General features: G+C 49.4%; 3 protein-coding genes across 3 annotated transcripts in view; 1 reads left to right on the top strand and 2 right to left on the bottom strand.

Moving 5' to 3' along the window:
* LOC147737899 (uncharacterized) overlaps positions 1-13,603 on the top strand; it is a 610,977-nt gene that overhangs the window by 338,782 nt on the left and 258,592 nt on the right. The window lies entirely within an intron of this gene.
* LOC147737903 (uncharacterized) lies at positions 2,307-3,680 on the bottom strand. Its single transcript, XM_086948553.1, has one exon. It carries the CDS (start codon positions 3,678-3,680, stop codon positions 2,307-2,309), a length of 1,374 nt encoding a protein of 457 aa, XP_086804679.1.
* LOC147737902 (uncharacterized) overlaps positions 4,761-13,603 on the bottom strand; it is a 138,515-nt gene continuing 129,672 nt past the window's right edge. Inside the window, 1 exon segment of the mRNA XM_086924990.1 lies at positions 4,761-4,826. Within this exon segment, the coding sequence (XP_086781116.1) occupies positions 4,761-4,826 (66 nt within the window).

Raw genomic sequence — 13,603 nt, 5'->3', positions numbered from 1 at the left:
TTGTTTGGCAAGCGTTATGGCCGACAGGTCTTGAAATAGGGCCACAGGGTACTCCCGAAGTCGCAGCGGCTCACGTTTCCGCGCCTCTCTCAGTATGCGCTCCTTGAGAGCATAGTCGGGCAAGAAGGCCAGAATGTCCGGGGGAGGGGCAGAGGACCCTCTAGCCGTGCCCACCCTGTGGGCTCTGTCAATCCGAATGGGGAAGTCCACCTGTTCTCCCAGGACATCCCGGAACAGCACCTGCAGGAATCCGGTAACATCCGTGCCCTCTTCTTTTGATGGAACACCCCGGACCCTAATGTTATTCCGCCGGGACCTGTTCTCCAGATCCTCGTTGTGTGCCTGGAGATCTAGCTGTTGATCCTGCAGCCGCAGGACCTCCTGTTGCAGCTGTGCAATTTCCTCATCTCTAGAATGTCCGTCGGTCTCCATAGTGGCTACCCGTTGGTCAAAACTGTCCACCTCCTGTCGCACTTCCCTGACCTCTCCAGCCACTTCCTGTTTTAAAGTTTGAAAATCCTCACGCAGCGAATTAAAGAGGGTCTCTAGGAAGGATCTGGTGATGGGAATCTCACTCTCCCCGGTACCCTGCAAGACTCTGGACGTTCCTGGGGACGCACCTCCTCTCTCCCCCTTCTGTTGCCCCCTGCCCAACATCTCAGGGAGGGTCCACTCGCCCTTCTTCCCCCGCTGCCCTGTCATACTGGTAGTCCGCTGTGCCGCAGCCACCTCCCTCTGTAGCAACGTGGCGGTCTCTCTCCTGTTCGTCTACACACCCCCGGGTGTAAGCCATCCAGATCGTTCTTCACGAGGTATGCTGCTCTAAGTTCCTCCTGGCCCAGGGAATGGTCGCAGCCCGGTCTCGCAGCCACCTCATGTGGTCAATCCCCACTGATGGCGCTCCACCGTCTCCCTGCTACAGTCCGCCTTCAAGACCGGCGACTCCCAGCGGGCTCCTATTGTGTGCTAGCCCCGTGGGCCCCCTGCGCCCCGCCGCTCAGTCCCTGCGCCCCCGATCTCCTCACTTAACTGGGCTTACCGCCTGGGCTCCACTCCTCACAGGCGCTCTCGTGCAGGGCTGATACCTCACAACGGGTCCCAGGTCTGTGCCTTTCACCATGGGGGGGATCTTATGCTCCAGTGATCCACTTTCGAGGAGGCCCCCGGCACCAGCAGGTCGGGGTTCTAGCCCTCAGCTCGATCCTCTGCGCCACCCTCCAGACTGTTCCACTCATTGGGGTTCAGGGATGTCCGTCGCTGCCTCTCCGCTACCTCTGCCCCCAGATGCCGTCTAGGCGCGGCCCAATCCAATGATTGCGCCCCCGGCATTTCCACGGCAGGCCTCAACCCCGGTCTCAGGTAGATTCGCCGCAGCCCGACCGGCCTCCTCTCTCCGTATGCCTCAGCGCCACGCCTCCCTGGCGGCTCCGCTCCGGGCACAGCAGTTAGCCGCCTTGCCGCACTCCGGGCCAGGCTGGGCCCAGTTGCCCCACCCACCACGGTCCCCGGTACCTCCAATCCACGACTGGCCTCAGCTGGCGGCGCCCGGCCCAGACCACGGCCCTCCTCCAGGTCCTCCGGGTCGCCTCGGCAATCTGTGCGGCCTCCTCTCCTCCGGGGGCCAGGGGACCCCCGCCGCCTTCTCACCGCCTCCTCCAGCCACCACACGGGGTCAGGCACCACGCAATCTTGGGGACCGCCGTCCCTCCCGCAGCTCCGGGCTCCTCCTCCACCTCAGCTGTAAGCCTCAACCCCGGCCTAGAATAGGCGCACCGCCTCCGGGCCGAAGGAGGCCCCACTCCGGGCCAGGCGGTGCATGCAGGTTCGACTCCGCAGACCCCTGGTCAGCCGTCCGGTTATCGCGCCTCACACCGTGTCCGATGGGCCCAGCGCCACAGCCTCCGCACTCTCAGGGTGCCTCCAGTGGCCGCACGCTGCCTCCGTAGCTTCCGGGCCTGCTCCCACTGCCAGTCCAGCCGCTCCGTGCTCCAGCGTCTCAACTCGCCAAAACAGCTCGCACAGCTCCGTGTGCGGCACCGGAGCGTCTCCCAGATCTCCGGCCCCCACCTGGATAGCGCGGGGGAGAAACGCGCCAGGGGACAGCGCCGGGTAAGCCGGGGCCGAAGGAGCTAGCCGGGAGCACGTCCGCTCACTCCGCCATCTTGGCCACGCCCCCTATTCTCAGACCCAATTTTTAATTACAGATTTTCCAAAATTCGTAGCACTGATACAGTTTTCCCCCAGTGTGTGTCATCTCAAATTGAGTGAGATCGGCTACGATGGAAGCTTTCGGGGCATTCTGGCACTCATACATTTTTCACTGTATGTTTTCTCCTGTGTATAATTAGATTATAGTTCTGACTGAATCTTTTCTGGCATTCGGAGCACTGATGAGGTTTTTCCCTAGTGTGCGTTCTCTCATGTTGAGTGAGATGGTTTTTCCCAGTAAAACTTTTCTGGCATTCAAGGCACTGATCAGGCTTTTCTCCAGTATGTGTTCTTTCATGCTGAGTAAGGCCAGATTTCTGAATGAACCTTTTCTGGCATTCAGGGCACTGATAAGGCTTTTCCCCAGTATGTGTTCTTTCATGCTGAGTGAGAGTGATTTTCTGACTGAATCTTTTCTGGCATTCAGAGCACTGATAAGGCTTTTCCCCAGTATGTGTTCTTTCATGCTGAGTGAGAGTGATTTTCTGACTGAATCTTTTCTGGCATTCAGAGCACTGATAAGGCTTTTCCCCAGTATGTGTTCTTTCATGGTAAGTAAGACTGATTTTCCGACTGAACCTTTTCTGGCACTCAGAGCACTGATAAGGTTTTTCCCCAGTGTGTGTTCTTTCATGCTCAGTAAGACCGGTTTTCTGAATGAAGCTTTTCTGGCATTCAAGGCACTGATAAGGCTTTTCCCCAGTATGTGTTCTTTCATGCTGAGTAAGACCGCTTTTATGACTGAAGCGTTTCTGGCATTCAGGGCACTGATAAGGCTTTTCCCCAGTATGTGTTCTTTCATGGTAAGTAAGACTCATTTTCCGACTGAACCTTTTCTGGCACACAGAGCACTTATAAGGTTTTTCCCCAGTATGATATTTTTCATGGTCAGCAAGACTGACTTTCTGTCTGAAGCTTTTCTGGCATTTAGAACATCTGTAAGGTTTTTCCCCAGTGTGTGTTCTTTCATGGTAAGTGAGACTAGTTTTATGACTGAAGCCTTTCTGGGACTTGGAGCACTCATAAGGTTTTTTCCCAGTGTGTGTTCTCTCATGTTGATTGAGGATATATTTATGATAGTAGCTTTTTTGGCATTCATGGTACTGATAAGGTTTTTCCACAGTATGTGTTCTTTTGTGGTGAATAAGACAGATTTTCTTAAGGAAGCCTTTTTGACATTCAGAGCACTTATGAGGTTTTTCCCCAGTGGGTGTTCTTTCATGTTTAGTAAGACTGCTTCTCCGATGAAAGCTTTTCTTGCATTCAGAACAAGGATAAGGTTTTTCAAATGTGTATTCTCTCATGCTCAGTGAAATGGGTTTTTTGAGTAAAGGCTTTCTGGCATTCAAAGCACTGTTGGGGTTTTCCCCCAGTGTCTGTTCTCTCCTGGTTAGTGAAACTGCTTTTCTGGATGAAGGTTTTCTGGAATTGAATGCACTGATAATGCTTTTCCCCGCTGTGTGTTGTCTCATTTTGATTGAGATAGGATTGACAACTAAAGCTGTTCTTGAATTCAATACAGTTATAAAATTGTCTTCTGGAGTTAATATCTCCAAGCCTGGTTTTGTCTCACATACATGCCAAGGAGTGCTTATGATGTCACCTCTAGGGCTAGCCTACGTTATCCTATAAACTTTTACTGAGCTGGGCCACAGTACCTATGAGGATGTCTCCAACGTATGCACATGTAGGTTCTCATACAGAATTAAAATCATGTTGAAACTTTAAGATTTACACACGTTTACATATTTAGACTTTTATAAAGAACTGATGAGGCATCTGACGTATTTAGTGTTAATACATCAGAAAGTTTTTTTCATTCAGGTCAAGGTAGGTAATAGGCTTGTGAATGATAATAGTTTTCACTATCACCAGAAGGTCCCTTTTACCTTCCCTTTTCCCAACGAGACAAACATCATACCAAGAAAGTCCTTCACTGTGAAGGTTCTACGTAGTAATGAAGAGGTCGATGAACCACAGAGAAAGACGTGGATGCGGGTATCTTTTACACTGAATGTTGTGCTCTGCCGTCTTGCTCTGCTGAGGTCTTTGAAAGATCTTTAACAATGACTTTTTATGCACTGCTTTCATTCTCTCATCTTAAATAGGATGGAGACTTCAAATAAATCTTGTTTCATCACGTTGAGGGGGTTGGTATTTCTAACAAAAGCTCCCACTTTCTGTGCAGGGATAAAATGTTGTTGCTTTTATCTTCTCTGCTGCATTCTATCAGTACCCTCAGTTTGAAGCTATAACCAAAGTTATTCTCAGGTGCACTGTGTTCAGCTTTAATTACTTTGCATTATTGTATTAATCTGCAAAAGTTTCTTTTGAGAGAAAATATTCTTACAAATAGTACGTGCACTGAGCTCTCATTTTACACGTTTTCCTTTCCCATTTCAGAGGCTGTTTAGTGCAAAGAGCTCAAACCTATTAATTATTTTGGGTATTTTCACTTAGGAGCTTTGTTAATGTTCAATGTAGAGTATTGAGTCAGGAAAACAATGTTTGTATTCAGTAGTTTTCCGTACTTGAGAATTTCCAATTGCTCATCACTCCTGGATTCGAGTCATTGTTTCCTTGTTCAAGCTCTGAGACTTCTTCACCTCTTCAGTCATCTGCAGAATTAAAATCAGATTGTTAATGGACAGAAATTGGCACAGATGAATAACACTAATGAACTCATTTAACGCAAAAAGATAGAATTGTGAGAAGGGAGAATGACAACTATTTGAAGTACTTTGTCTAAGAAGTAAAGGGCTTTGTGGTGCTATAGAGATCGGGAACTAGAAAAAACTGTCCACAAGCTTGATGAGAGCTAGCGTTTGAAGAGAAAAAAGTACAGCCAGATTCAGAGATCCCTGGCCACTTTCTGTGTCAGGAAAAGTGAGTCCTTGCGTATGCCGGTGCTGAGTCTGGCCTTAGCTGCACTGCCTGCAGGTGAACGACAAGGTATGTATGCAGAAGAGTGTCTGAACATGACAGCAGTGTGGGTGTGTAGGAAGCTGGCTCTGTATATACCATACCAAAGTGAGGTATAGTGTGCACAGAGTCCAGTGAAACCCCAAAGGTAGGCAGAGGTAAATGGAGATAGCACTTTACTCTCTATTTGTGGTAGTGTGGGCAAGCAGTAAGGATTTATCAGAGGGTATTGTTAAGCATTTGTTGTACACTCTCAATCAGCAAATGATTGCACAAACTCAAAGACTGAAATCAGACCAATTTGCAAAATATTATTTAGTTATGTTTATTTCTTAGAACCAAGCAAGCCTGGCACAGGTAAGTGATTTATATTTTGCAGTAACAATAGAGCTTGGTTTGCAGTTGTTTATATACTTTGGTTTGGTTACAGTAGAATTACTGGAAACGCAATACCTTAAAATATTGTACACATACTTTATAATGACTTTTCAATATGATGTCATGTAGATGACTTTGCAGATTACTTTTATTGCACAGTGTAGTATACCTGGATACTGGACTGGGACATTTTCTGTAAATAGGTAAATGTCTTTTGGTTATTTGTACACAGTTATATAGGATTTTATAGATTTTCCAACTCAACACTTAGAAACTTTTTCATAGGAAAGAGTCAATGTTATCCGATGGGAGGAAATAGAGTTATTGGTTAACAGGTAAGGACTTTATTGTGAGAAATGGTTTTCTTGGGTTAGACTCAGGGGTCTTCCGGGGTCGAGGATGCACTCTCAAAGCACTCTCAGCGACACTAGGGCTACCGGGTACAGAGTGCTGTGGCCCAATGTTATCCAATGGGGGATAGGGGACCTACGGTTGGTAGTTGCTCACGAGCGGGCCACAAGTTTGTGGGAGCAAAGCTCCTGGACCTCAGCTCAGGGCAAATGGGGGTTCAAGTTAGCACCGAAGGAATACTCTCAACGGCACTAGGGTGGACGGGTGCACGGTGATGGTTTGTCATCTGGTGCCCTGTTACTTTCAATGGGTTTCTCCGGTTTGCAAACACATTGCAGCTCAGGGACGAAGGTCTTCTGGGAGTGACCACCACTTGGAGAGGACCACCACCCACACCAACCGCCTGCTCACCTGGACCAACATCAACGACGACGACACCATCAAGTTTATCAACACCGTCCACTCCGGATCCCCGGAAGATCCCTGCCCACACCACATCTTCAACAAAGCCAGCAGCACCATCGCACCCCATCTCTGGAAAACCATCAACATCTCCTTCGAGACAGTGACCTTCCCGGAGAAATGGAAGCACACAGAGATCAACGCCTTACTCAAGAAACCCAAGGCGGACCCCAAGGACCTCAAGAACTTCCAACCCATCTCCCTGCTCCTGTTTCTGGCAAAAGTCATAGAAAAGGCTGTCAACAAACAACTAACCAGGTTCCTCGAAGAGAACAGCTTCCTGGACCCATCCCAGTCAGGGTTCCACAGCAACCACAGCACCGAAACTGCCCTCATCGCCACCACTGATTACATCAGGACCCTGCTTGACATGGGAGAAACTGCGGCCCTCATCCTCCTGGACCTGTCCGCCGCCTTCAACACGGTCTGCCATCGCACACTACGAACACACCTCTGCGACGACGGAATCCAAGAGATGGCCCTGGACCAGACCTTCTCCTTCCTCTAAGGCAGAACACAGAGCGTCTGCCTCCCCCCTTCCGCTCCAAAGCCACCGGGATCATCTGCAGCGTACCCCAAGGCTCATCCCTCAGCCCAACTCTGTTCAACGTCTACATGGCACCGCTCGCCCATGTCGCACGACCTCAACATTCTCCTATGCCGACTACACCCAGCTGATCCTCTCCCTCGCCAAGGACCCTCACACCGCCAAAACCAACCTTCACGAAGGAATGAAGGCTGTCACCGACTGGATGAGGAACAGCCGGCTGAAGCTGAACTCTGACAAGATGGAGGTCCTCATCCTCCGATCCACCCCCTCAGCCTGGGACGACTCCTGGTGGCCAACTGCACTAGGAACACCCCCAACACCCACCGACCACGGATGCAACATAGGGGTCAACCTCGACTCTACCCTCTCCATGGCGAAGCAGGTCAACGCTGTCTCCTCCTCCTGCTTCAACAACCTCCGCATGCTTAGAAGGATCATTAAGTGGATCCCCACCGAAGCTAGAAGGACGGTCACTCAGGCCCTCATCAGCAGTAGACTAGACTACGGAAACGCACTCCACCGTATCCAGAACGCCTCCACATGCCTGATCCTCGACATCCCTCACCGCAGCCACATGAAACCCCACCTGAGAGACCTGCACTGGATTTCTGTCAACAAGAGGATAACCTTCAAACTCCTCACCCACACACACAAGGCACTTCACAACACCAGATCAGCGTACCTCAACAGCCGACTCAGCCTCTACACCCACACCCGCCAGCTCCGCTCCGCAGACCGCGCACTCGCCACCGTCCCCCGCATCCAAAGAGTGACCGCCGGCGGCAGATCATTCTCCCACCTTGCCAAGACATGGAACACCCTCCCCCCCCGAAGACCTTCTGACCTTCAGGAGACTTCTCAAGACCTGGCTCTTCGAACAGTAGCAGCTCCCCCGCCCCCACAGCGCCTTGAGACCCTCACGGGTATGTAGTGCGCTTTACAAATGCTATGATTGATTGATTGATTAAGTTGGGATAATGGGGGTTGATTAGACATCGTCGGTTGGGCCACCCAAGGCTGCGGGTGTCGGGTGCAGGAGTGTATTTTAGGGTTGGATCTTCTTACCAGCTCCTGGTCATGGTTGGGGGGCCCCTCCAGATTGAGGCTGCAGGTGTCAGCTGGAGGCTTGAAGCAGGTCAGGGATCACTGGATCTCAGGTCAGGATCGCCGGGGAGACCTTCACGTGGTGTTGGGCCACTCAAACTGGGGCCGTGGGCATCGGGTGCAGAGTTGCGGATTCTGCCAGAGCTGGAGTCTGTTGGTGAACAACTCTGGTGTTCAAGAGAGACAAAGTCTTTTTCTGGGATGGCAGGGCAGGTCCTCAGGGTTCTTGAGGTTCCTGGATGCAGGCCACACCGGGGTTTTGCTTCTGCAGGTTCGAGGTGGGGATAGGCCGGTAGGGCTAGGGCCAAGTCAGTAGGCGTCCTCTTCTTAGCTTCAGCACGGCTGTTCGGTCCTTCTCCTTCTTTTCTTGTTGGTCATTGCTTGTCTGAGGAGGCAAGGTTCAGGATACCACTAAATACTAAATCTAGGGGTGTTACAGGTAAGTAAAAGGTTGGGACCAATAGGTCTCTTCCTTTGGGGGGGTACATCCCCTATTATGCCACCATCCAGTGGGAGGGGGGCATATGCCACACTGTGGTTGGCCACTGTCCCCCCATCTGCAAGATGGTGGGGACTGTGAGTTGTGCTTTACCTTGCCTCCCCCACCTGAGGGGTGGGGTTGGCAAAGGTGGGCACACCTCCCTTCCTCACTTGATTTTTCTATTGATTCTCCCACCCAAAGTGGGGCTCAGACCGGTGGAGACCAGTTGCTGAGAGCAGCAAAAGGCCTGGGGGAGCTCACAGAGGCGACAAGCCTTTGAAGCTTCTCCTTTGTGGACCCTGCCCATCCTGGGAGGAGGCTTGGCACCTCGTCCCAGGATGTGCATTGTTTCAGCCCTCGAGAGAGCAGGCTCTGGACCCAGGGGTCCAGAAACATGTCTGGTGGTGGCAGCTGGGGAGCTGCCACTCAGCCTGGACACTAGTGTTAGGTAATTTTTCAAATGCACACTGTGTGCATTTTTCAATAATTCCCACACTGACATCAGTGTGGGTTTAATATGCTAAGAAGTTTGATGCCAAACTTCTCAGTTTTCAGTGTAGCCATTATGGTGCTGGGGAGTTCATAATGACAAACTCCCAGCATCTTATACTCTTAATGGCATTACTGCACTTACAATGTCTGAGAATTGGCTTAGACACAGTAGGGGTACAGGGCTCATGGACCTGTGCCCTCACCACTGGTATAGTGCACCCAGCTAGAGGGGTGGCTGATCATTGCCAGGGCAGTGGGTTGTAGGCATGGCACACAGGGATGTGTGCCATGTCGACTCTTCACTTTGTTCTGCACTAAAACATGCAGCCTGCTTAGGCAGTGTGTGTGTGTGTAAAGGTACAGGTCCTGTAAGGGTGGCAGAATAAGTGCTGCAGCCCTTAGAGGTCTTCCCTGGCCACAGTGCCCATGGTACCTGTGGTACCATTTACCAGGGGCTGACCTTGGCCAGAGAGTGCCAATTGGATTTGGTCTTCAATGCAGTTTTAGGGAAAGACATAGACCCTGGGTATCTGATTGGTAGGAGCCCAGGGCACACTCAGTCAAAGCACATCAGCAGTTCAGCAAAAAGTGGGGACAACCATGCAAAAGAGGGCACTTTCTCACAGAGTGCTCTAGACATGTTGACCTACTTGTGAGAGTGGCAGTGAGAGAGAGTGCAAGCACTTCTGTGGGGTTTCAGTCTTTTTTGAGCGGACAGGGAGCGGTGATGAAATATTTCCTCTTGGAAGGTCCAAGCAAGGGATGTGACGGCCAGGAGATACGAGAGAACAATCAGGAGACTCTAGGATTGGAAGGTCTAGCACAAGCTAGCTCCAAGGAAATGGTGGATGAACTCTCTGGGGTCCCTTGGTGGATACATTGTCTGGGGCCCCCTGCTCCCCAAATTATCACCAGAAAGGGTGAGGCAGGAGACAGAGAAGAGTCAGTGGGAGACCGATCCCCAAGACCAAGGCACTCTCAGTGATGTATATGCAAATATAACATGCGCTGGTATACATTCAATGATTCAATGATAAATGTTTGTTACATAGGTACGTTGTAGGTTGGAGTAACGTGTTGATGTTTTGGCTTGAAAGAGTATATAGGTAAATTGCAGATCTTTTTAATTCTACTGAAGCGCGCCGACTGGGGGAAGTCTTTGATCTGGCACAGCTTGAACAATGGGTGGACTCTCCGACTCATGCTGGAGGGCACCTCTTAGATTTAGTCTGCTCCAATTTTTCCATCAAGGCTTTAAGCCTAGAAAAAGTAACGTGGTCGGATCATGACCTGGTTAGGTTCTCATGGGAGGCGGAGGGGTTAGGTCGATCAGCCCCCGCACCGCCCATGAGCCATCCCCAGAAGGTTAACCTGGTTGCGTTCGGCCAGGCTCTATCTAGAGCTCGCCCGAAGCTTATCCCTATGCTGGGAGAGGCGGTTAGTGGCTTTGATGGGTGGGTGCTGCAGGCGGCGAATGGGTCGACGAAACATACTGCATTGTCCAGGCTCCGGCGCAGCCCCTCTCAACCATTGTTCTCTCCTGAGCTGAGGGAGTTGAAATTGGAATGTAAAAAGCTGGAGCGTGCTTGGAGACTCGGGTATAGTTTGGAGTCAAAGTCCGCCTTACGTGCAGCCCAGAAAGACTACTATGCCACTATAAAAACAGCCAAAGGGAACTATTAAGCAGGGAGAATCGCTAAAGCGGAAAATAACAGTAGAGAGATTTTCTCTATTGTTAAAAGTTTTGTATCTCCTGCTGCTGATACTATTACACTCCCTTCCTCCGTGCAATGGTGCGAGGATTTGTCTGATTTCTTTATTAATAAAATTGCTAAGATTCAGCAGGGCTTACTTTCTGCGTTACCAGCGGATAGCTCAGCGGATGTCCCTTCTTTTATGCCATGCCGTTGCGGTATCCAACAGTTCACGGACTTTTCGCTGGCTGCGGAAAGTGATGTTCTGCCTCTTCTCGAGTCCCTTAAATCGGGCTCTCCCTCTGACCCCTGCCCTGCCCGGGTTCTTTCGGAAGTGGCTAGTATTGTTTGTAGTGAGGTCACATAGATAGTGAATCTCTCTCTATCCTTAGCAGAGGTTCCTCTAAGTTGGAAGCAGGCAAAGCTTCTGCCGCTTCTGAAAAAACCAGGGCTGGATGTTATGGTCCTTGGGAATTATCGTTCAATATCCCTTTTGCCAGCGTTGGCAAAAATATGTGAGAAAGTGGTATTCCGTCAACTGGAGAGCTTTGTTGAGACCTCCAATGCTCTGCATCCAGCTCAATCAGGCTTTAGGGCGGCCTATAGCACGGAAACAGCACTGGTCGAGATGACGGAGTCTATTCGGGAGTGTTTGGACGGAGGCGGCAGAGCGGTCCTGATTTTGTTGGACCTCTCTGCCGCGTTCGATACCGTCCCTCACGAGCTCCTCCTCACCAGGCTGTCTGCTATTGGCATTGGTGGCCGTGCCCTGGCCTGGCTGTCCTCATTTCTATCAGATAGAACACAACAGGTCTGGATGCCGCCTCATGCCTCAGAGCCTAAACCACTCCTCACTGGGGTCCCACAGGGATCCACGCTTAGTCCCCTACTGTTCAATGTTTACATCACCCCTCTGGTATACCTAGCGGAACAGTATGGGGCTAAGATTATAGGGTATGCGGATGATACACAGCTGCTGTTTACCTGGCCCGATGATCATCTGGACACCTCTACAGTCCAGTTATGTTTGTCCTCAGTCTTTCGCTGGCTAACTTTGGCTCAGCTGAAATGTAATGAGGACAAATCCGAGGTCCTCTTCTATGGCTCTTTCCCTCCCAATTTTAAAAACTTGCTGTGGCCCCCAAATATCCCCAGCCCCAAGGTGATGGGTGGCCCCGCAAAAAATCTTGGCATATGGTTCGGTGAGGACCTTAGATTTGAGGACCACATAAAGAAACTATCTGGGACATGCTTTGCCACTTTGAGAATGTTACGAAGATTTTTTCCACTGCTTCCTAGAGAAGCAAAGGAGACAGTCGCTCGGGCTCTCATTCTGGCAAGGATGGATTACGCGAACGCTTTGTTCAGCGGCATCCCTGCCTATCTGGTTAAACGTCTGCAGGTTATCCAGAACGCCGCTGTCCGTCTCTTATTTAATGTTCCAAGATGGCAGAGCGTTAGTGCCCAGCTGTGTAGCCTTCATTGGCTACCAGTGTCTCAACGCATCTTGTTCAAATCTTTGGTGCTCTCGTTTAGAGCAACCCATGATCAAGGACCTGCTTACCTGAAGAAGAGATTCACCCTCATGCTCCCACTCGAGTCCTTAGATCTTCCTCTCTGTTCAAGATGACTCTCCCTCGCTTTAAGCGAACCAGGCTAGGGGGCCAGTCCATAGCTGTAGTGGCTGCCCGAGCTTGGAATGCTCTCCCCCTTCACTTGCGTTCCACCCAAAGTGTAGCCCAGTTTAAGAAAAACTTGAAAACCCATCTATTCAGGAGTGTGACATAAGTGGCTCTCCGTTTGTCTCTCCTCTGTTTTTTTCCCATCGCGCCAGGATACTCACAAGTAATAGAGCGCGTTATGAAATGGTTTATACATACATACATACATACAATTGGTATGTGAATATGTACATGTAGTATATAAATTTTGAATTATTTTTAATATTTCAGACCTGATGAAGTCCGAATGGACAAAACGTGTTGGCTGGGCTGATCAAATTTATGTCTACAAAGAATATAAATAAATTAAGAAATTGCAACAAGACAACGCAACTCCTTGTTTTATAATCCCCTTTGAAGCGGAGTCCTACCAAAAGGACGTAGCTCAAGGGATTTGGTTTGTCAAAATTCTGAAAATAGGAGAGATTTATTATTATGTGTATTTAGGTACTTGAATGAATGTCTAATCCTTAACGTTTAAGAATGATACAGTACCAAGATAAAAAGTGACCTGGTCAAGTTGCAAAATTAAACACATGACAAACCTGTTCGATATTTGTTACAAAAAGATATTAGAAACAAGTTCCACAAAAGTAAGTTTAAAATAAAAACTGTAGTAGATGAGAATGTGTAGAAACATGTAGAAAGATTCGAACTTTTCCTTAATTATCGAAGGAATTAAAAAACTAATCATGTTCTTTCTGCTACCCATTTAAAGCTAGAAAAATAGAGCAGAAGAAAGAAAAGCAACGTTCTAGCTCTAGGCAGCTGCTCTGTGACCTGCCTTTCGCCTCGGCTGCTGACTCTGGCAGCAGGCACTGTGACGTCAGAACTTGACTGTGATAACTTATTACAGTGCAGTTCTTTATAACAGGTGACTGGGTGCGTCACAACCTATTGATTATAAAGAAATTAGAGCCAGGCGATTATACAGGGATTGCAAAATCCCATGTATTATAAATATATGAATGCTATGAGGCCAAGGCAACAGGGAAAACTAATTTCAGACTCTGTTTCAACTGGATGAATTTGAAGATTACATTGCAGGGGAGACCATATAAGTGGTGTAACTCCTTTTAAGGTTATGAGATTGTAGGAGAGTAGGATTGGCTTCTTATGGTTACCCCCACTTTTTGCTGATTTTTCATTGGTTTTCAACTTTAGTCTGGCTGGGGCCCTGCTATCCGGGACCCCAGCCTAGCTGCTTCCTCTCTAAATTGATTGCAAGTACTTAGGGTAC

This window comes from Lissotriton vulgaris, chromosome 1_1, assembly GCF_964263255.1.
Source record: "Lissotriton vulgaris chromosome 1_1, aLisVul1.2, whole genome shotgun sequence".
NCBI classification, from domain to species: domain Eukaryota; kingdom Metazoa; phylum Chordata; class Amphibia; order Caudata; family Salamandridae; genus Lissotriton; species Lissotriton vulgaris.
This window is presented reverse-complemented; position numbering and strand designations above follow the sequence as displayed.

Excerpts from the sequence above, each read along its gene's own strand:
- LOC147737903 (XM_086948553.1), bottom strand. The coding sequence starts at position 3,680 with ATGAGACAACACACAGCGGGGAAAAGCATTATCAGTGCATTCAATTCC.